This window comes from Spea bombifrons, chromosome 4 (genome assembly GCF_027358695.1).
Source record: "Spea bombifrons isolate aSpeBom1 chromosome 4, aSpeBom1.2.pri, whole genome shotgun sequence".
In the NCBI taxonomy this organism is placed as follows: Eukaryota; Metazoa; Chordata; class Amphibia; order Anura; family Pelobatidae; genus Spea; species Spea bombifrons.
In genome coordinates this window covers 6,463,007-6,489,675 of record NC_071090.1, presented here as the reverse complement: position 1 = coordinate 6,489,675, position 26,669 = coordinate 6,463,007, and the positions used below count along the sequence as shown (strand labels likewise).

General features: G+C 37.8%; 2 protein-coding genes across 2 annotated transcripts in view; both read right to left on the bottom strand.

The window, feature by feature from the left end:
- The window catches only part of LOC128492910 (L-lactate dehydrogenase B chain), a 205,075-nt gene that overhangs the window by 46,079 nt on the left and 132,327 nt on the right, over positions 1-26,669 (bottom strand). The window lies entirely within an intron of this gene.
- ABTB3 (ankyrin repeat and BTB domain containing 3) overlaps positions 1-26,669 on the bottom strand; it is a 90,505-nt gene that overhangs the window by 24,228 nt on the left and 39,608 nt on the right. The window contains exons 2-3 of the mRNA XM_053465644.1: positions 14,615-14,764; positions 568-772 (exon numbers count right to left, since the gene is read on the bottom strand). Coding sequence (XP_053321619.1) covers positions 568-772; positions 14,615-14,764 — 355 coding nt within the window. The remainder of the gene's footprint in view (positions 1-567; positions 773-14,614; positions 14,765-26,669) is intronic.

The window sequence follows — 26,669 nt, the reverse complement described above, 5'->3', positions numbered from 1 at the left end:
TACAGTACTATTAAATGCCCAAACCCTTCCCAGAAATAAATTTGAAATGAAAAATGTTTCCTTTTTCTATATTCATTGGCAGAAACAATTAAATGGAACAGCCCCTTTAAAAACGGAATAAGGTACGAGTATGTGTGTTAATGTAAGAGTGTGTATGTTTGGAAGAGTCTATATCTGCATGTTGGTATTCCAATTTATAACACAGTGCAACCAATAGGAGATCCAGGTTGTGGGAGTGTCCCACGCCCCACCCATTTCCCCCCCTAAACAGCGGTGAGACCACCCACCAACATGAGCGGGACTATCTGCCCGCATCACGCAACAGGGGGCTCCAATTGGCCAGAGCCAAGTGTCCAGGTACGCACATAACTCTGGTAAGGAGATTATCATGTAGAACACTGGGATACACACATAAATAGCATTTTCTGATTGAGGGTGATTAGGGATTTAGGGCCAAAAGAGGGACTGTTCCTTCTAAACAGGGAAACTTTGGGAGTATTCACTACGCAACCCTTCAAAGTAAATCATTCTAAGAACTTTCAGTAAGTAGCGTAATAAAAAGCAAACCTTTCTGTCTGTAAGGTGACTTTGGAAGGTTCCACGTTTGGATTTTCCCACTCCATCTGGGGGCAGTGCATGAAGTAACAGAGTGTGTATAGGGCCTCTGGCTCCCAGTAAAGAGGACCCTGCTTGCTATGCATTGGCGTTCCATTCCCATGCTGCTTCAGATTGAGAGGCTGTAGGTGATGCATTGCCCGGGATACCAGATCACCTGGAGAAGAAAATACAAAATGAGTAAATTGTTAACATCTTAACTGCATAGAGCCATCCTATTCTGAAGGGTCATAGCAATGGATGGGGAAGCATCTAAATGGTTTTTTGGGTGTTCACTTGCAGTTCCACAGATAGCCACTGGGGGCTCTTAGACAGCAGTAACAACCTCAATGCTTTCCACCCATCTGCTAAAGGTGTTCCTTGCTTCCATGTTTCTGCATCATTCGAGATACCTTTTCATCCTTTGTCCATTTGCCCTCCTAGATAGGGTTAGGCAGCTTCTAGCCTACTAGTGGGCTTGAGCTACAACTCTCATGAAGTCCAGACCTCAGTGTCATTTGAATGGACTCTCAGTGGAACTGACTGAGTTTTTTTGCCAGTCACTTCATAAATCTAGAGTTTCCAGTCAATGTACTGCAGGGGAAATGTGAAAATTGGTCTATTTTCTGTGTCATTATTAGCATTTTCTTCATGTCAAACTTATCCTAGAATTATTCAGCTTAGTTGTCAGGCGAGTAAATGTTCTGTCTCCAGGCATTTCTTATTCTGTACAAGGAAAAGTTATCACGTGAGGAGCACTTAGCATCAAAATGCTCATGTTCTAAAACTTGGATTCTATTCACAGAATCCAAAGATTTCCCACTTCGATGTGATCACTGTCAAAATCCCATTCCCCTGGTTCCCCTGGTTCCTGTTCACTGATGGAAAGGGGGTTCGTAACACTCTCAGTAGGGTTTTTAGCACCCTAGGCATGCACCGTCTCTGGTGCACTTGCATGCATTCACCAAAAACCTTGCCGTGGCCCCCAAGGGTTCAACATCTGAGCTTGAGGACACCCACCATTTCAGATGTCTACGTCACAATTACCTGTGCTGGGGGTGTGGCTGCTCTGTGAGGAGTGGTCAAGGGTGGGGTCACCATACTCAAATATCTGCCCCTTGCCACTCAGTTGAGACGGCCATGAGGCCTCCATTGACTTTAGAGTGGTCCAGGACAGTAAAAGGAACATCGGAGGATTACCCCAACCAGTCTATGATGACCCAGTGCCCGCAAAAGCAGGACAGTAAGGTACACATCATTATCAGTGTTCTAAAATTGGGACTGCTGAAAAAATTGGACACTTGGCAGGTATCCTTGAATGCCTTGACTATATGGTAGGGTCAGTTCTGCTCTCATTGACCTTCACTAACAAACAAGAGATAAAAATCAATATATTCTTTTCTATAAAGAAGGCTCTTGGTAAACAGTTTGTCCTAATTCCAAGCCAGTTTATTAATTAAAGCCATATGGCCAGATAGAGACAGAGCTTTTACTGATGATGAGAGTCTATGACAGATTTATTACCGCCTAAAACTTGTGGTTAAACTTTATTGGTTTTTTTTTCACAGTACCACAAGGAAGTTGTGGGTGAAGTAACAAAACATCAAACCAAAAACATATTGTCCCGATTCTTTGAATAATATTACTATCTGTTGAAATCTGCGGGGTTTGTTTTAATTATAAGGGGGATTTGAAGTCACTGTTGATTTATTTTTAGTGCATGCTAAGAAATTCTGCAGTAAAAACCCTCACAAAATAACTCACGAGGAACTGGTGGGAAAAATAAACAAAAAAGAAATAGATTCAAGGTGGTAAAACCCCAATGGAGTAGAATATTTTAGCAAAAGGATATAGTTGGCATTGTTCATGGCCCAAATAAGTTCACTCTAGAAGACGGCCATAGCATTAGAATGTCCATTACATCGAGCTGCCTCTAACTAAACCATTGTAAGGAAGGACTACAGGTGGTGCAGCAGTCCCGTGGCATGGAATGAGCCAAGATCCACCTGGGATCATCTTGTCGAGCAGCATTCATACCTCCCAGCTTGTTGTCCCACTGTACAACTTTTGAAGGCAGTGGTGTGCATGTGTCAGTTAGAGAGATCCAGGGGTAGGTAGCAACATTGTTCATGGTGGACCTTTACTGGGGTCTGTGGTGGACGATTTAATGATGTTCTATTGACATCACAAACCTTGCCACAGATACTGGTGTCCTTGTACGTACACTTTGCCTATCCCTGGGGAGATCCTCAGAACTTCACCGTCTGGCCCAAGGAGGTCAAAAATCAAAACAGACCCCCACTGCTGCCCAAAGGGGACTATTCAAGTAAGGAAACAGCTGGCCCTGCGCTTCCTTGCCTTTTGCCAAACCCAATAACATAAGTGTCCTGATTTGGACACCTGAAATGTTTGAGGGTGTGCGACTTTGTATGGACTTGCATGAAGATGTATGGACTGGCATGATGATGAGTTGCCTACATGGGTGAGAAAGCTTCAACAAGTTCATTTATAGACATATGAAGATGGATTTGGTAGTCTTGGCTGACATTTTGAGGTGTATCAGCTCATAAAGGCCTCCTTAGGTTACAATGAGATGTTTATGTCTGAGCTGTGAACAAATGAGTCTTGTGTATTCAAAAAAGGTCAACTTTGTTAAGTTGACTCGTATAGTGTAGTATTGGAATAGTGGGATATGAATTGATATTTGCGCATGACACTTTAAGCTGGAATTTGGTTTTGCACTCGTTCTATGCAGAAGCAGAGCAGGAAGTAGAACATGCAATGAAAAATGGCTTCCCTCAGCTGCTTGTTAGTTAGGAAGTACAATACTATATATCTTATGCCCTGTCATGGTATATACATGTCTACATATGCTTTTGGTTATCATACGGAGTACTGCAAAAATGTGTTTTAACCTTAGATTCCCTTGAAGCGCATGAGTGGAACAGATGAGGATAGCCAATCTCCATGCCACAAACTTGAGGAATCACAGTTGTGTAGCTAATTTGGACACACAGTTTGGAAAACACATGATACATCAGATGGGTTGTTGCAGATGTGGTTCTGCAGATTTTATATCAAAATATTTATCTCATTGTAGCCACAAAATTATTATCACCATATGGACGCAATCGTTGACATGCTATCGTGCTTTCGAAAAATGATGTAAGACGCTTCTAATCTGCTTTATCAGTTTAACGGATAATGGGACCGGAGTAATGCATTCCAGACTCAACCGATACATGTCCAAGAGCCTCGAGTTTGAACTCTACTTATTTATATTGAAATAAACAAGACACATCGTCTTATCACAGGGTAATGCAAAACTTTGACAGCAAAGTCTAAATACTAATGATACTTTAGGAACCCAACCTTCCTTACCTCCTGCTTATTTTGTGTCTTTTTAAAACACAATCCTACTGAATCCACCCATGTATTTGCAAGGAGGTAACCATAGAAGTTTAACGGGACCCCTCATTTATCATATGCATTAAATATGATGGCTTGAGTGTCCCTTTAAAAATGCAAGTAGGTTGTGTATCCAAAGAAAAAGTGCTTGAGTCTCCTTGATTCTAAGTTGGAGTTTCTCAAATGTATTCCTGGTGTTGTTTCTAAACATTTTCTGCATTAACCCCTTAATGACAAAGCCCGTATATGTACGGGCTCAAATGCATTGTTTTCAATGGGTTTAGGGACTGCCCATTGTCCTTAAGGGGTTAAAGGGCCAGTCTATATTGGCATAAATATAACTGAGTAGGGAGGTACCGGGTTCCAGTGCAATCTCTGACTCTTTACAACTTTAAAGGGAACCAATTATAATATAATCAGAAGTACAGCAAAGAAAGGCATCTGGGATCAAGTTGCCTTCTAAATGTAGTCAAATTACTTAAATCTGCTAGTAATATTGGAAATATGCTTTAGTTTATCTGGCACAGCAGAGGATGTCAGAAAATGTTGGATTTCAAACCAAGTATGAATGCTGAGGATAGAATTAAAAAAACCTAAACTAAACAGCAAAGAACTTCTCTGCTTCTTCTTCTGCTGCTGGACCTTGACCTTAGACCTGGTGTCTCCAGGCCACCCCAGCTCATTAAACTCCATAGGATTTCTGGATCCTCTGGGCAAGATTTTAAATGTTCTGTTTAGCTGAGGGCCCCACATTACTAATAGCAGCCAGGACGGACTCTTCCACCGCTATTTCATCAACAATTGCGTTTGTTAAAATAGAAAAACGAGAACAAATACCATCTGCTGCAGGCAAATACAACGTGGTACAAAAAGATAAAATGTAAACTTTCTCTGGCTCAGTAGAATTTATTAACTTGGACAAGAAACTATAGGACCGGATAGTTCCGTGTGCAGCAAATGTACACTCTGCGATGGCAAAAAGAACTCTTACGAAGGCTTTCAGCATGTGGAAAACAGCATGATAATCCATAACAACATGCTTATGCCACAGGTCATTAACCAAATACAGGCTCAGCAAATCCCATTTCCGGAGGGAGATCATCAAACATTGGTATAGAACAAACGTAAACAACACTGGCCCATTTTTAGGAAGCAGTGCTAACAATATCAAGTTTTTTTCTTTGGAATTCTGCGACATCATGTCCCAGAACCTTCAGTTACTGCTAAAATTGATCCATGCGACATTGTTCTTTTTTTAAAGTAAATTCTGACATCATGGATTCTGTTCAAACAAGCAAGACAAGGCCAAGCAAAAGAGAAAGTAGAACACTTGTTTAAGGGGTTATGGTTGGAGGTGTGACTAGGAGACTGGAATTTGAGATTTTCTAAAGTTGAGTAAGAAAGTACGGGATGAACTGAGAAAAAGGACGTGATAGCCAGCTCTACATTGCATTCCTATCCAAGAATGTCTTCGTTCACTTGTGCCGTTCTAGAGAATAAATCTCCATCAACAGATCAGTCTTACCCCACCCAAAAGCAGAGTATGAAATGCAAGCAAATTTTCTTTGCTCGAGGTAAACCAACAACCCTAGATGTCCATTTCAGCCTTCATGGGCCTCCTCAGTGAGTTGTGGTTGGCAACACTGTAGGCAAAAGTGAGCAAGGAGGGCCACATCTGGTCTGATCTCAGCGCATGGCAAATTTACTCTGCCGGAGGAACCCCAGACATCCGTTTCAGCCCTTATCGGCCTCATCAGTTAGCTTTCTTCTAGGCACAAGAGGAGCAAGGAGGTTCACATCTGGACTCACTGTTACACTTGAGGAGAACCCTATTTATTGAGATGTGTTTTGTTTACACAGTGGAATTCATATTAGGGACATTTAGTGCTGTAGAATAGCAGAGAAGAGGGACATTGGGAAGGGGGAGGAACAGAAGGGTTTGGGTCCCACAGAGTAATTGTCCCTCCTAATCAGGGACACTTGGCAGGTATAGCCTGGCACCTTAAGCACTCTTGGCCCTGGGACTTGTACCCTTTACATTTCACCTTTGTTTGTATGGCTGCCCTCCCTTTTTTTACATTTCTCTTAAATTTTATTAATTCACTTAAAATACCCATGCCCTCAAAGACAAGTATCTCCAGTCTCTTTCAATGCATTTACTAAAAACGTTAAAAGAGTTAAATTCTTATCCAACAAAATGCGGACTTTGCAAGGGCATGCCCAGTGTGAAAACGGCAGAGTTCAAAAAGAACAGCTGAACAAATCTCACAACAAAGCGCATCTCACAACAAACAGAATAATGTCAATATATTTTCCCAGACCATGCGCTTTACTTCAGGAACATAGTGTTTGGATAACAAACATTTTCTCTTTAAAGAGAAAATCCCTTTTTCCTGTTGTTTCTAGTTTAGTTCAATCACCAAATAGGGTTATTTGGGCCCAAAAGAAGAATATAATTCTTACCATTAACAAAACAAGATGTTCAATAATGGCTTTCCACTATGATGTGCCCTGGACGGCCATGGTGCTTTGGGTCTGTAGGGATGCCTACAAGCAATTGCTCAAGTTAGTCACTCCCTGACCTCTGCTAAAAACCTTTACTGAAATGCAGCCATAAAGTAACACCCGAGCTGGCAAGCAGGAAGCAGACACAGAACATGCATTGCCAGTCTTGAATAAAGAATATTATTAATAAGAATATTAAAATGTTTTGTTTTCTTTAAAAAAAATGAACGTTGCACAAATTGTATCTCAAAGAGAAAAATCTCTTTCGCCTACTGATTTCCACAGCACATTCAAGAGAACGTTAACGATTCTTGACCAAGAATCACATTCTGAACACACTGTCATATACATATTAAACACACCGTGTATGTCCTTCACACAACCCATAAATATTTTGAAAGCAGGGCACCCGCAAGCACAAAGCATTGGTGTCCCTCAAATGACACTTTGACATTCTCTATTTTCAAGGCCACTATCAGATATTATTCAGCCCAGTATCAGCTTTGCCCCCCAACCCATTACAGCCCACCTGTCTTCCCATAGGGCCCCTTTCTTTAGTACCCATCACCCCTTGGACCTCATATTTCACAAAAAGGCTGACCAAACCCTTCCCCATGGTCCGTTATGCCCTGTTGAAAACAACATGGATTCCAGGGCACCCTCTGGGTGGTTGAGCACCATACATGTCTACTGGCTGTGTCCATCTCATGGCTTCCCTGTCTATATTTTTATTTATTTCACTATCTAGTTCAGGGAGGTCAGCCCTCTTAACACCTTTGCTGGTGCCCATACATTATTTGTGAATGACATGTAAGAAGTCTATTCACTAAAGCGTGTGTTTGCTTGTGAGTGCCTATAACCCCAATGGGCATCTCCTGCAAGAAAGGCTAGTCTGGCTCTGCATAATATATAGTTAATGTGGGGAGATTTCTTGACTGTCATCTTCAGAGCCAGAAGACTCCATGTTCCAGAAGACTCTCAATCCATTTGGCCTTTTATAATCCAGTTTCAAGTCATTGAGATGCCACCTAGATGAGACTTTGAGATAGTTCTAAGGAAAGTAATTACAATAAAAAAACTTGAACTTGAACTTACACGATTTCTCAAGTTTATAAGCTTATTCAGAAACTTGTAGATCACAGAAATATCCAGAGAGCTTCTCTGAGCTCTACTCACATTAAATATTTACAAAAACCTCATAAATACAAATTTTATTTCAATAACCCCAAATAAATGTAGAAAGGTTTTGTTTAAAAACAGCCAAAAAGAATTCTATGCAATCTGTCATACATCTCCGTGTTTGAAGAGCTGTCCTTTAAAAGTCAAGAGCTCTGTTTTGACCGGAGAATTCTTATGTCAAGTGTCCTAAAAATAACGACACCATATTTACACCACCACTGTTCTCCCCAGAAATAATAATCATTTTGGAAGTTATATTTTGGAAGTTTTGGAAGTATATATATATAATATATTGTTTAAACTACAGAAAAAAACTGATACGAGATCATTGGAACAAAAGAGTTATGCATACAGAGTTAAACTTGGCAGTCGCCATAGTAACTAATAGAATGCTTCTGTTGAGTGCTCCACTTTCACCAATTGCACCAGATTTGCTCTGTGATATATGTTTCCTAAAGTATTTTTGCTTGTCAATGGATGTTGACAGATCTGTTGGGGGTTCATGGTGGGGATCAGTTGAGACAGTATGACTAGTGAATAAAATAAATACTCCTGAAAGATTTCCACCACTTTTTGTAACTTTGTTTTATGTATCAAATAATCGACGCAGTAATCTACAGACTGATCGACCAATGAAATATAAGTTTGTGCACATATTGTTAATTATTTTCAGAACCAGAGACATCCGGAAAATCATAGTTTTGTTGTGTGATCCGGAACCCAGAAACGGAATTTGATCAAGCAAAGGGTTAATGTAAATTATCATAAAAGAAAAACATTAGACTGTTGAAAATTGAAAGGACTGGAAATGTTATCAATTCGGTATGCGTTACAGTATAGGTCTCATCAGAAGACCCGTGGCCAGCTGCTGAATGATGATGCTGTGGTCACCGTAGAGAACTCTAGTTTTGTAAACCTGAATGAGTGTTTCACGCGGCTTCGTATTGTGAAGATCACATCAGCACATGGCAATCCATCAGATGCCTGGAACGCCGTATTTCTGTTTTTTTTTTGTTAAAATAGCCTTTCAACACTTCAAGCACATTACAAAGACTAAGTGGCAGGACGTTAGGCTATTGAGAGAACAGGAAAGATTCTGTTGAGATTATTTAATTTAACGTGTACTCCTGTCCGTGTAGTACAGGATCGGAAACGTGATATTTGACTGCAGATAAGAGCTGTGCAGCCCATCCAGTCCGTCCGACTTGGTCTACAATCTCAAACCTTACATGGCCCTTGGTCTTCAGGATAACCTCACGCCTTGTCATGTATGCTTAACTGTATTAACCTTTAGACCTTCTGCCGGAAGCAATGCCTTCTTACCTAATCTAGACCGTCTAGTTTTAGACAATGACCTATTCTTTATCCTCTTTTGAAATACACTTCCTTTTTTTTTTTGCACTTTGTTTAATCCTTTGTGGCCGTCTCATCTTCTGCCTTATCATGTCCTGTGTTTACAACATCCTCCTGGCAGTTGCAGAATAGAGAAATACTTCCTAAAATGACTTAAGTTTCAGCACAAAGTAGTCGCATACCTTAATTTCAGGATAATTAATATAGATCTAATTTGAACTGAAGAAGCATTTTTTCAAAACTTAAATATATAAAGGGTACAAGAAGGAAGTTTATGTCAAAGGAGGAAAAACACTAGGACGAGAGGTCATAATGTAAATATATGAGGACGGAGCCTCATAATTTAATAAGTTAATTTAGACTTGCATGGGCTGGTCATAAGACGTCATATAAGAAGTCACCAAGGACGAAATATGGTTTAAGTTTTTCAGAACGTACTGGGACGAAGAGTTCTTATTTGCTGTCAAAATCTATTTTTCTAAGAAATTTGCTTACTAGGACTTGACAGATGTTTAAGAAAAACTTAAGGACCCATCTTCCCATCATCCTTCCACCAAACTTGTATGATGCCCCATCAAGCAGCTAATGTAGGTCCTACAGAAGATAAGGGATATTGATTTTTTTTCAGCAGTAAATTCCATAACAAGCCTTCGGAGAAAGTCCCCTTGCAGTAGGACACATACATTCTGAGAGGCTATCACACTCAATCGCTCTAAGCCAAAGACCCCTTCAGACCACCGAGCGCCCCTTCCGTCTCCAGCTCCAGCAGCACAACTGCTGATCTGGAGAACTAGGAAAAAAAAGGTCTATGGTTAAATAATGCTATTTTCTTACTTAAGTAAGACTCTACACAAAGAACGAAACCAGCGTAGAAAAAAAAAATGGCAGCTGTATTATCACAGTACGAGCAATAAGCTAAAATAAGCATAGCGCCATGGAAACAAGGATGAGAAAACCAATAATATTGAAAATATTAATTAAAGCATCAAAATGTAAAGGGTAGAATAAATACAAGAAGAAGCCTCTGGAAACATGGGCAAGGCAAATCAAGTTAATTTCAAAGGATAAATGAGTTTAATGTATACAATATATGAAAGAAGGCAAGAAAATACTACATTTCCTCACCTTTAATCATTATGTGATATTGTTTAAAAAGAACATTGTAGGCAAATTCCATTTTTTGGCCACGTCACTTCTGAATACTATAGGGTACCTTCTAAAAGGGAAGAAGTGATTTGCTTTATCGAGGTTTATCATATGGGATGGTCAGCTTCTTGGCATATAAACTTTCCTATTTTGTAGCGATGACCTAATCTTGGAATCTGATTCTAGAGTCTTCCAGACTTTTGTTTGAGATACTAGATACGTTTGATGTTAAGACAACCAGACTGTTCTCCTGGAAGTGTGAAAAAAAATCTGTGGACTCTTCCTGGTATCCTGAAAATCTCTGACTTTGACTAACCCCCATCCTATTTCTTGAAATTGAAAATTTAATGTTTAGGGCTTTATTTTTTCTAATTATGTTCATTCTTCCTTTCTTAGATGTGAATGCTTCATGTACCAGCATCTTACAATGGATGACTGCATCTAACAGAAGTCCTGCCTCACATATAGAATAGAATTGTTTTATAAAAAAAATAGAATTCTCCAACATAAAAACAAATATAAATATAAATTACAAAAAACATTATTTTTTATATTATAAGGTTAGGAACAGAAACAGTTTATGGAAGCAAAATAAAAAAGTGCTACTTTTATTCTAGTCTGTCATAGTCTGTCTGCAGTAGTCATATATTGGGTATTGAGTCAAAAGCCAAGAAATTGACTTTATAGTGAAAGTCTTTTTTCACCAACACATAGTCTTTTTTCATACAAGGTATCTTCTGGTGTGTCTGTAGAGTGTGAAAATCTATGTCTATCCCTCTCTCTTCTGAGGGGTGGCTATTAATCCATGGGAGCGGGGGGGGTAATCGTGCATAGGGTGGAGCTAGTCAAATAATGGTGCAGGGCTAGCCTTTAGAGGACAAGGAGCAAACGAGAAAGGGGAAAGTGAGCCAGAGACTCAGGGAAGCAGCACTTCACCCGGAGACCCTGAGTCCCCAGGAATGGCTACTAAATGCCGTCTAGGTGGCTGTTAAAGAGGAGCAAAAGAGCGCGTGATAAATGCTTAGTCTCCTAATTTGAGATGAAATATACAGCTCGTAAATGTTTTTTGTCTGAAGGCACTTCCAAGGTAACCCATGGAAACAGTATGTTAATGTAGTAACAGAGAAAGCTTCCTGTAGAATTATTTTTTATATAAAAGCATTTGTGTTGGTCAGCTGGGACAGGAATAATTTAAGGCCACGATAGGATGTTTTATTGGGACTATCTTTAAACACTACTACTACTTATCCCATGTGGTGTTTGGGTGCACAACGCAACTCACAAGGGCTTCACTGGGAAATTTCCTTACACCATGATTTCCCCTTTACCTTGATATTTTATTAAAAGGGGCCCTACATTATTTTCTCTTCTTAAAAAGTCCCCACATATATTTATCCTCAAATCAAATGCAGCCTTTATATTCGGACCAGCCTTAATGTCAATGAAATTCTATTATTTATTTATTATTAAATTTATTATTATTATTATTTTTTATTGTTTTACATAGCGCCATCAAATTCCGTAGCGCTGTACAACGGGGTCGTCTCTGTGTTTGTATTAGATCTTGCATAGGGTTGTATTTTTGGACCGTAATGTTGATTATAAATGGGGCGTAAGAGCGATGTCACTTTACGTCTTTACTTGCTAAATAAAGCACCAGTTAAAATGCTGATCTTAATTTATTTTGACTGGGTGCCACTGGCACATCTAGAACCCAAGAGACAATGTAACCGAAGCCAGTATTTCTAGAAAAAAAAACACCAGTTCCTTAAATTACAGAAAATAAAGTGATACTCAAAACATGTGGCATGAAATAGCTTTATAAGTATACTTATTTTTCTCGTATTTCTGAGACGTAATACATAAAAATTGTTATAGAGGACACAGAGAAACGGCTTTGGTAATTTGTCTCTGTAGACGTACCCTTAATGGAAAAAAAAGAATATGTTTTATATCGAGATATAAAAATGTTTCAGTCCTTAAATGGAGCTGGACACATTTCAGAGCGGGATCAAGCAGCGGTGTATTTCCCATGGCTGCCATATTTACGGCCGGGCGCTGGGATGTGATGCACATCGGGAGTGGGACTGATCACCCAAAGACGGGCAAACTGCCCTCGGGTTTGCAGCATAGGGACTACCTGCGCCCCTGGACCTTCTGCCCTAGGCTTAGTTGACCTAGGCGAGAATACTTACCTTGATGTACCTTTTAACCAAGCACTGGATTGGGGGACGCAGGGAAACTGATGGATACAGTCCCTAGGCCTCTATAACGTACAGAATCCCAACTGAATGTAGCATCCAGAGCTATCTTGTTAAATAAATGGTTATATTATTTTATGTCCTTTTTCTTATAATTCCTGCTGTTGTGTTTCAAGAGATAAAACCTTTTTGGGCCACTAATTTCACCGTGAACAGCTGGAGATCTTCCTTTTTTTCCACCAAAAGTAGTACACAACACTCCGTCATATCTCAACTTCGGAGCACTTTCTGTCTGGATTTATTTCTCCACTCTCCATGATGTTGGAGGTCGAAACACAAAATGGATGTATCGGTTCATTTTACCAAAAACAAAAGTAATTATTAATATAGAAATAAAGAAATATAAAGTAATTTCTATAGAACACTATAACCCCTTAAGGACAATGGGTGGTCCCTAAACCCATTGAAAACAATGCATTTTGAGCCTGTACATGTACTGGCTTTGCCATTAAGGGGTTAAACTGTGTAGTGAAATTCTGACCCAGTCTACTTCTACCTTGTCTATGCCCCAACTAAAATATTGTCAAAAAACTGGGTGGAAGCAACCATAGTATAAGTACTTAAATCCACCTACGGTAAAAAAAAGATATCTATAATATATTTATACCGTAGATGTATAAGTATATATAATATATATATATATATATAATATAAATATATATATATATATATATATATATATATATATATATATAGACCCTCTCAGCACAGTATCCCATAATTTATAGTATCCTCTTAATAGGTTTCATACATGATCATCATGATCATTCTAATTACATCTAAGGCAGTTACCAAGCCGTGATTGACATGTAAAAATAAATATTGAGATTGTAAACAAATAACATTTGAGCAAACATATGTGATGCAAACACAGGATGGGTTTGGCATGTCTAGAAATATGTAAAAAAAAATAAATAATGCCATTAAATAAATACAAACAAATATTAAAAAATAACGTTCGGTATGTTCAGCAAATACAATGTGCAATAAATGTGGCATGTAAACTATGTTATCAGGAGGTGTATGTTGAATGTATTTTAAAAACAGCCATCTCTCAACCTAGAAATGATAAGGTAAATTTTTTGGGGGGGCATTTATAACTCCTTCCAACCAATAAGGAGCTGCGGTGTCATTAGACGCACTTATAACTTTTACTCCTACCAACCAATGGGGAGATGCCACGTCATCAGAGACACTTATAAGCTTTACTCCTACCAACCAATAGGCAGATGCCGTGTCATCAGACCCCAGCAGGATTACTTCCTGTTCTAATTTTAATATCCTACTTTTATTATTCAACAGGACTGAATTTTAATAATCAGAAACAATGAATATTTATAAATAACTTTATAGTTTAATAATATATATATATATATATATATATATATATATATATATATATATATAAAGTCCAAAGTGTACAATTGCACACCAACCTTAATTTCTCTGCCCGGTGCCTGGTAACTGGAGCAGTCATGTATATAAATTCCAAAATTAGTTACCAGCACTCCTGGGACTTGGTTTCAATGAATCTCTCAAAACTCTGTGTTATAAGTCAACGTTTCAGTCTTTTATTTTCAGACTTTCATCAGGACATCCTGTCCTGATGAAAGTCTGAAAATAAAAGACTGAAACGTTGACTTATAACACAGAGTTTTAAGAGATTCATTGAAACCAAGTCCCAGGAGTGCTGGTAACTAATTTTGGAATTTATATATATATATATATATATATATTACAGGCTAAAATATATATCAATTCATTTCTGTAAATCATCCTGATAAAAAAAAAATTGATAAGGTTAAAATTTTACATAAATTAGTAAAAAAAAGTAAAAAAAATCGTAGGGAACATTGTATGATTTTACTTATTTTTATTTTGCGTTTCTGTTTTTTTTTTTTTTTTGTTTAGGCAAAAATCTAAAATCTAACAAAATATAATTTTTCCTCTGGCATTTGATGAAAATCAATGTTCTTTAATACTGACAGGTTCATTCATCTTTGTTGTATTCCCATAAATATACCGGACTATGATAAATTGTATATATTATTGTTACTATGGTTGCCTCCCACGCAATATGCTGCTACTGAAAGAAAAAAAGTAAAAAAAAAAAAAAAAAAAAAAAAAGTAAAAAAAAAAAATGATAATATTTACAGTCTTGTACTTACTGAGCTCTGCAATACTTCCCACACGTGTGGCAAGCAAAGACTGCTCTATAGTCCTCAGTTCTGATTGGCTAACCATCTGTACATCCCCTGGTTTATTGGACCTTTGCTGCTCTCTATGGAGATTCAAATTGTCTGGAAGGCAGAGGACTCCTGAAAATACAAAACCGAAATAAATAAGAATACAGAATTCTAAAGCTTAAAAGAAAAAGAAAAAAAAAAAAAGAAATTACCCTTTGAGGTCAACTGGGGGAGGCAGAGTTAATATAATGCTAACGAGCCCTCAGACCTTGAATTTGTTACGGCTACACACAAGTAAACGTTGTGTCTTGAGGAGTTCCCTCCTTGAATAGAGGTGAATGAGAAGCCTTTGTTCACTGGTGTTCAATCAGATTCTATCCAAGGATGGCTATAGATATTTTTGGGCAAAATATTCAAAATATTTAATTTGAAATAGATATTCATATAGAATTCATATAGAATGATTTAAAGATGCTTTAACATTGAAGATTGGGGTTCTTATGACTTGGTGGCCTTTGGTGGCTCCGCCAACAAATCTCTTTGTCCGACTGTCCGTGGGAAAACAAAAAAAAATACTTCAAGAAAACCGTAAAGGAAAAAAGGGCATGTTCTAGTAAGGTTTTTAAAGAATTTATAGTTTTTTTTAAGAAAAAATATATTAATAATACACATGGACTTTCATGTTGTTGGATCTCTTGTGGTGGAACATACGTTCTCATCGTGCGCCCATCCGTCTTCATTATTTGATATCAGTTTTGTTTATCTTATTCAATTAAATTAAAAATAGTATAAATGTTGCCATTAAATTATTATCAAGCAAACAAAAGTGGTAATTGTAGCCAGAAAGAACAAACTACATTAAAAAAGGGTATTGCTCACCCTAGTCCCTCTAATTAACTTATTGTTGAATGTAAAATGATATGAGTATTCTTTATATGAGTCTTAGATAATATATATAATAAGTCAGTGTTATTAAACCCTGTATAACCGGAATATTGAATACTAACAGGGACATTCGCCAGCCCAGGTCCACTCTGGAAACTGTTTGTATATGCAAGAAGCGATCAGCAAGAATGTATGTGAATACTTTATGCCAAGACTCTAACCCAGGCGTGTCCAACCTGCGGCCCTCCAGCTGCTGCAGGACTACATCTCCCATACTCCTCAGCCAGCCCCTTAGCTGAAAGAGCATTATGGGAGATGTGGTCCTGCAGCAGCTGGAGGGCGGCAGGTTGGACAACCCTGCTCTAACCCTTCTCAATTCTTTGATCTCAACACCAATACCAAGTTACCTATAATGGTGATGAAACATCATTATATGGCCTAGATGAGCTGGGAACATTCAGGACTAGGGTGATCTATTGCATTGGTAGTAATAACTGGGTGGGCCATATCTAGAATCCTCTTGTAGACCCTCAGATCTCTAAATCTCTTTGTGTTTGGGGCAGCATTTGTAGATGGGTATTGGCATGGGTATGAGTCTGGCTTTCGGCAATGATCCAGCAAAAAAAACGAATATTTAAAAAAAAAAAAAAGACCAACAAACACACCGATGTCTCTGCTTAAAAAAAATCCAGTTCACCAGCATTTATAAATATTTGTCTGTAAGATTATCCTTGAGCAACAGCTGTCCAGTAATAATGGTCAACTGTTGACGAATTGTTGTCCAACATTTTGATTATCCCGTCGACTATAGTGCTGCTACTACATGAACTCTGCCAGCATGAGAAATTGGCTTTAGGAAGTCGACAGCCGGCTCAATCCAAATATTTAATGAAAAAAATGTGGTTAATAAAATATACGCCAGCTTATTTGCTTTAATTCCAATAGTTATAAAGCAGTGGCCGGCAGGCGAGAACTTCCCAGCTGCCAATGAACTCCAACTGTAACACCAACTATGACATCACCTCGATGACACCTCTCAATACACTAACACTGGATTGGGGAAGTTAGTAGGATCTGCTTACAAAGCTATGAGTAAGGTTCCAAGAAGAAGTTACTCTAAGTCCCCCGCAGCGCCTATGGCACCTTTGCTTATAAACATCATAGGGTAGAACTGTGTCTTGACATCACATTATTTAGAGAATAACTCTTTGCCACCATACTATGCACACCTGCGACTACTAAAAGCATTAGGTTGTGTCGACTAATCCAGGCATTTTCTTTGATATTCTTTCACAAAGACCAGGATCCACATTCCGCACAACTATAGCAAAACAATAGAGATGGTTCCTTTCTTCTGCGCGTCTTTATGTTGTCAATTCTTCAAGAGGTGGACTAATATATTTACTCACGTCGGGTTTGTTGACCCACAAGGGTTACTTTAAATCCATTCAAATTATGAAAAATATTTTTTTTCATATAAAAGGTACTACAAAATAATGAGGGTTCTCCATATTTTACCCTTTTTGCTATATGTCAACCTATCCAAGGTAGTATAGGGACATACACAGGCAGATTCATACAAACTGCCCCAACTTAGAGTCAACATAAAGCTGCCAACATATAGTAGTAACCAGTAAACAAAATTCAGATATGTTGGACATATAGCCAACCCGTTGGATACCCTGTTGGGTTCCTCTGTGCATAGAATGTCTTGTCTTCACCATTGACACATTAAACATTGTTCTTCTCCAGACGGCTCGCATTTCTTTAGTAAGAAAGTAGAAAAAAAACATTCAAAAACCAAACTTGAAGTTGACCAGATCTAGGGAAAGCACCAGCACTCAACCCCCCCCACGCCTTGCACTTTACCAAGTAATGTCTTTAAAATGCTAAAGATATGAACTCGTAATAATGACAGAGTTTACTGATTGTTTGATGCGATCCTTTGCATAAAAAGGAAGAAAAGCCAGACTTTTGTTTTCGTGGTTCTGCCATAAAACCAAGTCACGCCCTTGTGTTGTAAAAAGAGGGGCCGCTTTAAGGATAGGTGGCGAGGCTTTGAACTACACCACCGTAAACTCTCCTTTGAAAGTAAAATAGTGTTCCGTGAGATTATCCCATTCATATCAGATCTTTAATCTCAACCTATTTTCTTAGCTTTTTTTTTTGTTTTTTTGCTGATGGAGTCAGAAGCAGAACCTACTGTTTTCTGATGTGAAAGATTTCATAACGTCAACTGTCCCACAACGCTCGATGCCATCAACTGCCACAATACAGGGCACAGTGCTTCCAAAAGATCAGCTGCTTCGCAAACAGAGATCCCATGACATGTACCGTTCCAGCATTTTATATCGTTTTTATAAAAATAGAAAGAAAAAACATTTAGAACACACAGAACAAAAAATGTTCTATTGATGGAATGTTTATTCGACGGTCTCTAAATTGGAAATCATCCATGTATCTTATTTTTAATAACGTGGGAGAGAAGATGATGTCATTATAACGTCTTCTACATTTTCCAGCGTCAATTGTTCCAAGTTTATTTGCGTAATAGACCGTCTTAATTGGCAACGCAGCCAGAAATTACAGATTTTGCCTCCATAATTTGTTTCAGAATCCTGAAATGACGATAATATGGATTTACGTATTTAACCCCTTAAGGACAATGGGCGGCCCCTAAACCCATTGAAAACCATGCATTTTGAGCCCGTACATGTACGGGCCTTGTCATTAAGGGGTTAATGTATGCTTTGGTTGTATGTTATTGATGTGCGGGGGACAAAAGGAACTTCTAAACCCTAAGACACCTGGGAGTCTGATTAGAGGGGAGCGTCCCAACACATGAACGGCTTATCTGCAGGAACATTTTTGGCAACGGAGTTAAAGAAAAGCATCTGGGGGCTTCAGAAATCCTTTTGCAGCTTCACATGCCGGACTTAAATCATACAAGCCGATTCTTCTTTCTGTCTCGGCGAAATATATCCAGCTGCTTTTGGCAAAAAGAAAAATTGGAATTAATTAAGACTTGTGAAAACTTCCTGTTCTAAATAAAAAAATATATATTAAAGGGACCTCGTGGAATAATTATGTAAATGTTAATAGAATTATCTGTGAATTCACTAACGCTTTAGACCAAGTTTAACTTAAATAAAAATATTTTATAACGAGAGGTGAAAACTGGTCAGGGCATGAGTAAAATGGGTGGTGCTACACTTTGAGGAGGCGGGGTTATAATTACACCACGCCCATTTTGACTACTGGTACCGCACGCTGATGTGTCCACCTTCGGCCTATCCCATGACAGTGCCTGCTGCCCCCTCTGCTCTGCTGCCCTTACTTCCTAAATTTAAAGGAAGCATGGACCCAGATGGAAACTCAACGACTCAACACAGCCTTCCATAATGTTCTTGGATTGGCTGGAGAGATCAGTGATCCCTTTTTTAATTGGCCGATTGAGTAGTAGCAATGCAAGGAGCTGAGGCTCCCTGTTATGCGGCAGAGAGGCTGCTACCCCCTTGGACCGGCCATTCTTTGTGAATAAGAACTGTTACAATAACAATCGGGAAGTCGGAAAGTTACACATACAGACAAAAAATTAAATAAAAAACTATAAAAATATCAGTTTTCGCTCCCAATTGTCTTAAAAACTAGATAACGAAAACCACGGGGTGTACGTGATCAATAACATCCTTTCCTCGCTAATCTGGTTTAAGGATTGTGTACATTGTGTAACATCATTTGTATCAATCAAACCTGCCTTTGTTTCCTTTCCGAGATCACGAAGAATAAATAAACTCAGGATTCAAAGCTTTTGTCAACTATTCTCTTACGGCAAATGAACCATGTGACCCGAGCTAAAATAAACCGTGTATTTTCGAAGAACTAGGTTAATGGTATTCGCGGCATTGTCATGAGTTTTCCTCCTGGTTATGTTACAGAAATGTCAAAACTCCCGGGGGATTACGGTAAAAAAAAAAAAACTCCCTTCATATATGTATCTAACCCGGGTTGCAAAAAGATTAGCGGACGATGATAACTAGCTTACTCGGAAATAGTGGTTTTTTTTTCTCTTGGACCATAAATAATGGCATTCGTACTCGTCAAAAGTTGAGGGGCAAATAGAAAAGAAAAAGAGAGCTATTTTAAGCCTGGAAAATTGGGAGTGCATGGGAAATATTCTGCTTACACAAAGGACTTTGTGCGTTAAGAAAGGCAAGTGGGTCACACGTGTAGCAGTGATTGGATTGGACAATTTTTCTTAAAGCGGAAATGTTGCCGATGCAGCATTTTGCGTAACTATAATGAATTTATTAAAACTACCAATAGCTCGTGTCTTTTGACAATTACTTGTATTGTTTTTGGAGATGTTTTGTTTAATGGTTTACTTGGAGGAAGCTGAAGTTTGTGGCTGCACGTGGCCAGGGGAGGGCTGGCACCTTCTGGCCAGGGTACAGGCAAAGCCAAGTGGACCCCCCCAGGTAACTTACATACACATTACCACACATATCTGCACTCTTGCACTAACACATACACACATACATGCACGCACTCACGCTACACATGCTACCACTAACACACGCTGTAACACACATTACCACATTCATGCTACCACACACCCTCTAACACACACACTTACCCAGCCATGCTAACACGCATGTATATACACTCATGCTAACACATATGTATATTTATACAGTAAACTCATGCTAACACACATATATTTGCATCTGTGTTAACACACACACTTACACAAACACATACATACTCACACACTCCCTCTATCACATAAACACTTACACACTCATGCTAACATACACCGCCTCTACCACACACACACTTACATACTTATGCTCACACATAAACTGTAACATATATAAATACATATATGCTTACTCTTTCCCTAACACCTTTTTCGTCTGTCTCGTGCTCTTCCTTCTTGCCTCCCTGCCTCCCTTCCTCCCCTTCTGTCTCCCTCATTGCCTGCCTTCCTCCTTTCACCCTTTTACCTTCTTTAGGTGCACCTGCACTTTAACCATTTACGTGTCTCCACGACTGGGTCAGCCCAGGTAGGACCGGACCTTTTTAAGAATTTTGCACGTGGCAAATCTACAATCTAATCGAATCTGATGCTAAATCCCAAGAAATATTTATACACAAAAATGTGCCACTTTTATGATCATATGTACTTAGATTTTCGTGCCTGCGACACCTTTACTTATAAACTCTCGCTGTATTTTACATACAATTAACCCCCGAATGCCGCATACAGTTTTTTCCTAAGCCATGTTCTCAGTGTATTCTTTCAGAAGACTGACACAACTTAAAAGTATGTTTTTCCTGGAATCCGTCCACGTCTCAACAATAAAACCTTTCATAAAACGCCTTTAACTTCAACCTTTTCGCCATCCAAATCCTAGTGACGGGGAGAGTGCCTCCAGGACTCTCCTAGTACGGTTCGCTCCGGGGTCAGATCTCTCCTACGTATAAAAAAAAGACTTTAAGAGAGTCTTCTCAATTTATAACAAGTGATCTCCGATTACCAGATGACCTCCCTTTGCAGTATTTAATATAACAGTATTTTATTTCTGTAGAATAACAAAAAGTGCCAAATGATACATAATCTCTGCTTATTTTTGAGCCTGGAAAGGAATATGTGGCTTCACGTCATTGTGAAAGGTCACTTACGATTCACGATATAAGACTTTAGTCAACCTGATCACCGACCTGATCGCCTTTCATGATTTGTTGCATCATTAAAAATTATTTTTTTTAAATAAAAAAATTACAAAATAATAATAATCACAATACTAGCCAGACTCAAGAAATCCACAAAAATGTATCCACCTGCCAGGTGTGTTAGTTGGCCAGAGGAGAGCTTTAAAGAATATTAACTTTTTTTTTTCCAAAATATTCATAGATAAATAATGGGAATATAATTTAAAAAAAAATTATTTTAAATTTACAACCAGGAAAATGAGTGTTTCCAAACAAAAAAACATGCGTGAAGCAGATGGTTCGTATGTTTTCTTTCTCGATTCTAAATTTAGGACTGAAGTTAAACTCCAAACGCCAAAACAACTTTGAAAATTTAAAAAAACAGCTGTACTTTATCGAAAAACAGCAAAAATCTGGAATTTAAATTTGACGGCAGATGAGAACCATTTGGCCCATCTAGTCCGCCCTTTTTCCAAAGACTCAGACCTTAATCAGGACTTGTCTTGTCTTCAGCTTTAAGCCTATCCCATGCATGTTTCAATTCTCACTCTGTATTAACCATTTCAGCTGGGAGGTTGCTCCACTTATCAACCACCCTCTCAGTAAAAAAAAAAGCTATGGACCTCTTAAGCATCTCCCAGGCGGTGCTGGAGAAAATATAGTCGGCTACTGTGCCAAAAAGCGTGATTGGGCTCAATAAGGTTCAATTTTATTCATAACAAACTGAAACATTGTACACAGAAGCGTATACATAATTCCATAAAAAAGGGCACTTAATTAAAATAAATGCTAAAAGAAATCAAAGTTTTAAATATCGTAAAATTATAATTTTTTTAAAAAAGACACAATAAGCCACTCTATAATTTTTTTTATTTTTTTTTTATTTTTTGGAAAATTTTAACATAAACTAAAACGTTAATTTGTTTTTAATTGGGACATAATGTGACCAGCTGATTAGAATTACAGTCTCTTTAGTTGAGTGGCACTTAACCGGCCTGGATAACTTAAAGTACTTGTGAATGAAAAAGGGTTTTGTTAACATGCGCCAATAGACTCCAGATTAATGGGGTCTCATTTCTCAGATCGCGTGAGTTCATGGGCCGGGTGTTGACTGCTTTCCGTAGACAAAGTAACTCACATAGAATTATTTTCCCCTTTTCCAGCCTCGTCTTTGATGCTTGGGAATGAACAGAAAGAACCCTTTATTTTTGAGTAAAACACACAAGCTGCTCTTTGAATGCTTACTAGGAGAGATCATAATACAAAAAAACACGCTAACAGTACACATTTTCCCGTCCAAATGTTTTTCTTACTGCGGGTATTTTTTTATTTGTTTTATAAAAGCTGTCTTTGTAATACGGATGGGGATCTTCAATATTTAGTTTTGCTGAATTCCATTATTTTGTCTCTAATTCTGATTTTTTATTAAAGATTTTAAATGTATATATATTTAATTTTTTTGCAACGACCATCAAGAATGATAATATTTAACTTGATGCTTTTAACAGCATTTTTTTTTTTGTAATTTGTTTTGGTAAGTAGAGGTTTTATTATTTTATAGACACTTCAACAAGGATGGGTTTTATTTTATTTAAAGATGCCGCAGATGATTGGAGAACCTGTTGGCGGACCTGCAATCAGAGGCTTCCCCATTATCCTTAACGATGACGTTGATTAGAAAGTTTGGGTCATTCTGGAACAACCTTTACTTATACCATATGGGTTTAAAGAGAAGAAATGCTAGAACAAGTGGTCATAATCTAAAACTAGAAGGTCTGGGGTTTCAATGTAATATAAGGAAGTTTTAATTTACAGAAAGGGTGGTAGATAAGGGAAACAGCTTCCCAGCAGAAGTGGTAGAGGGTAATACAGTGAGGGAATTTAAACACGCATGGGATAGGCATACGGCTCCTGAATCTAAGACGAGACCAACGACTGATTAAGGTTTGAATCTTTACATTCTATGGGCAGACTAGACGGGGCAAATGGGTCTTAACTGCTGCCGAATTCACATCGACATCCTAGGTGGTTATATATTTTTGGGAAATGTATACCATATAAAAACCAGGGTGCCTACACACACTTAATGTCATGTATCATTATACAATATAAACGTTAACCCCTTAATGACAAAGCCCGTACATGTACAGGCTTTGTCATTAAGGGGTTAAAGGGATGCACACATAATAACTTTTTTATATAACTGTTTTACAATAACGAAATCGGGCATCAAACCCACTCCTCTATATTTAATTAAAGATATATGAATATACAGAAGAATAGTAATTAAGTATTAACCCCTTAATGACAGAGCCCGTTTTTAATGGGTTTTGGGACCGCCCATTGTCCTTAAGGGGGTTAAATAGGTGGGTTTAAATTTACCCATGAACCTTAAAAACTACAAGGCTGCACATATGTTATTCTATATCATTAGTTAGGTTTAATCCTATGTGGAAAGTTTGATAATAATCATGGATTTATTAACAAATTATGGCAGTAAGAATAATGGCCGCCTTTTGTTTCGGACATAAGAAAATGTGATAAAATGGGATTAATTAAAGTCATTTTACCTAGAAATGAGATGATGGCAAGAAAATAAACTTGATTACCAGAAGCAGATGGTACCTTGTGCGTGACTCCTTAATTTAACCCAAAAAAAATTTTCTGTATGCAAAATAATTCTAATTTCAGAGACGAGAATGTATTGCTGTAAATGCTTTTTTTTCAAAACAATAATTTGTGACTAAAAATGTCTGATATATGCATGAAACATTTCCGCGCACGCTGTTTCTCTAAATATCTGACATTTACGGAAATATAATTAAAGTAAACATACGTGATGATTTTTTTTTTTTTTTAATATATATGAATTAATAAAAATTCAAAATATTAGGAATCACTAAAATATATTTTTATTTTATTTCAATGAAAATATTTTGGTTTTAGAAGTAAAGAAAAAGATATTTCAGCTTTTTTTTTTGCAAACTGTATTTTTATTATTGTTAATAAAATTATTCATTTTTTAAAGATTAAATGAATCTTTTAAGAAATGTTGATTTAACTATAAAATAATAAATATATAAATATTTTAGACTTTAGATGAGGTTTATATAGAACTGTCACATCTACAAAAAGAAGTCCTGTTATTTTTTTTCTAATTTTCCATTTTTTTATGTATTCAGATTTATATCTTCCGCAGTGATGACCTCATATCTACCTCCACCAAAGACATAGCCAAGGTATTTGATCAATTATTCATTCATTTCCTCATTCATTTATTCATTCATGTCCTCATTCATTTATTCATTCATGTCAACCTAAACAGAAAGTAGAAACATCCATATTGGGATCGTGGCGTTTGGCCCAATGAAAATGGCTGTTTAATGCGGGCCCTACGTGCCCGAGCTCCATAAACATGCATTCTATCCAACATCTTTTGATGACACATGAGCTTCTCAGTTCCTCGTTAACTTTATGATTGTTAGGGCTGCCACAGGAGTAGTCTATAATCGAAATCATACCCAGACATCACATCTAATGGCATGACTATACGGGCCTGTCTCATATCACATCCAGGTGCAGCCCATTCATGTCCATGGCCAACCCCTGCCCGAAGGCCTACAATGTTTTTCTAAAGTAGATATTAAAGAGCATTGTAAATAAGTGGAACAGCCTTCAATCAGAAGTGGTAGAGGGTAATACAACAAGGGAATTTAAACATGCATGGGATAGACACACGGCTCCTGAATCTAAGACGAGACCAACGAATGATTAAGGTTTGAGTCTTCACCTCAGGAAAACCCAGTAGACCAGATGGGCCGAATGGTTCTTATCTGCTGTCAAATTCTATATTTACGTGTTTACAAAAAACAAAATCGTCTAAAAGTTTAAAAAACCAAAAGCTTCATGTCTTCCTAGATTTCCTAACTTTCACAACCTATCTCAGGTTCTCCCAACGAGTCGATATTACCGACAGATGGGAAATTCATTCGAAATAAGATCAAAATATGTTTGAACTCCCAATTCTCAAGAATGTTTTCTAATAGGCCCGAACTGATAACGGTAGGTTCTGGAAACAATTATAGATTCAAATTCCCAAACCGCGGACTTGTTTTTGGGGAAGTTGCCGCAGAAGACGGACTGAAACGTTTATATCTACAACCTGGATCTCTCAAAACATGTCAACGTTACGGGGCTTTCGATGACAAAACTGACTGATACTATTTCATTTTGCCCAAAGGCAGAAACATGATGTTAGATTCACTGACTGTCTTGGGGAATAAGTACAGACGCTATTCATTTCACATTAATTTCATTTATAGCAATTCATACTTTCATCAGGTCTCCATTTTAGACAGGATTCCATGTTACATTATAAATGAATTAATGAATTATGAATCACATTAGGAACGTCTATATATAAATATATATATATATATATATATATATATATATATGCTAGGATAAGAGGCCATACTGAACCTAGAGAGTTGGTGGCTTATGTGGTTAGGATTAAGGAAAATAAAGAAGTTGTATCAGATTAAAAAATAACTTATTAAAAACAATGTGTCTTTTTTTAAGGTTCTAAATTCTCCAAAATATAATGTTTTCATGCAGCTGCATATTAGCCATTTGTTTGTGTTCCTTGCGCTGTAATCTTAGCCCAATCTACAAGACAAACACCCTAACTACTTTTTCAAACTGCGTTGTGGTAAACAGAATGGCTCAGTCTTAATTTCCGCATCGGACACTCTGACTAATGAATCTCGATGGAAGAATGGACCTTATTAACATTGCCATAAAGAACCAGCTCAATGGGGAAAGTCACCCAAAATATCAGCATGACTGACAACAATGGCGGCTTGAATGGAGAGAGACAAAGACACAGATGAGATAAAACTAGGTTTTTGTTAGTGCTGACCTATCTCACTGAATACAGTCCTGGGGTTTATACTCAAGGACATAAATATTATTTCCCCTTTAAATCCAGGGAGGGAATTTACACATGTCAGAGATTGGTACAAGGCTGCCCCAAACATTTATTAACCCCTTAAGGACAATGGGCGGTCCCTAAACCCATTGAAAATGGGCTTTGTCATTAAGGGGTTAATACTTAATTACTATTCTTCTGTATATCCATATATCTTTAATTAAATATATAGGACTGGGTTTGATGCTCAATTTTGTTATTGTAAAATAGTTATGTAAAAAAGTTATGTGTGCATCCCTTTAACCCCTTAATGACAAAGCCCGTACATGTGCGGGCTCAAAATGCATTGTTTTCAATGGGTTTAGGGACCGCCCATTTTCCTTAAGGGGTTAAACTGAGTGCTAACAGTCCATTCACAGCTGTAAAAACAAGGAAGTATGGGTGGAAATGTATATTCTATTTTGTTATTCTCCTCTCCAAAAAGTTTAGTCTAAAACCAAGAAAAGT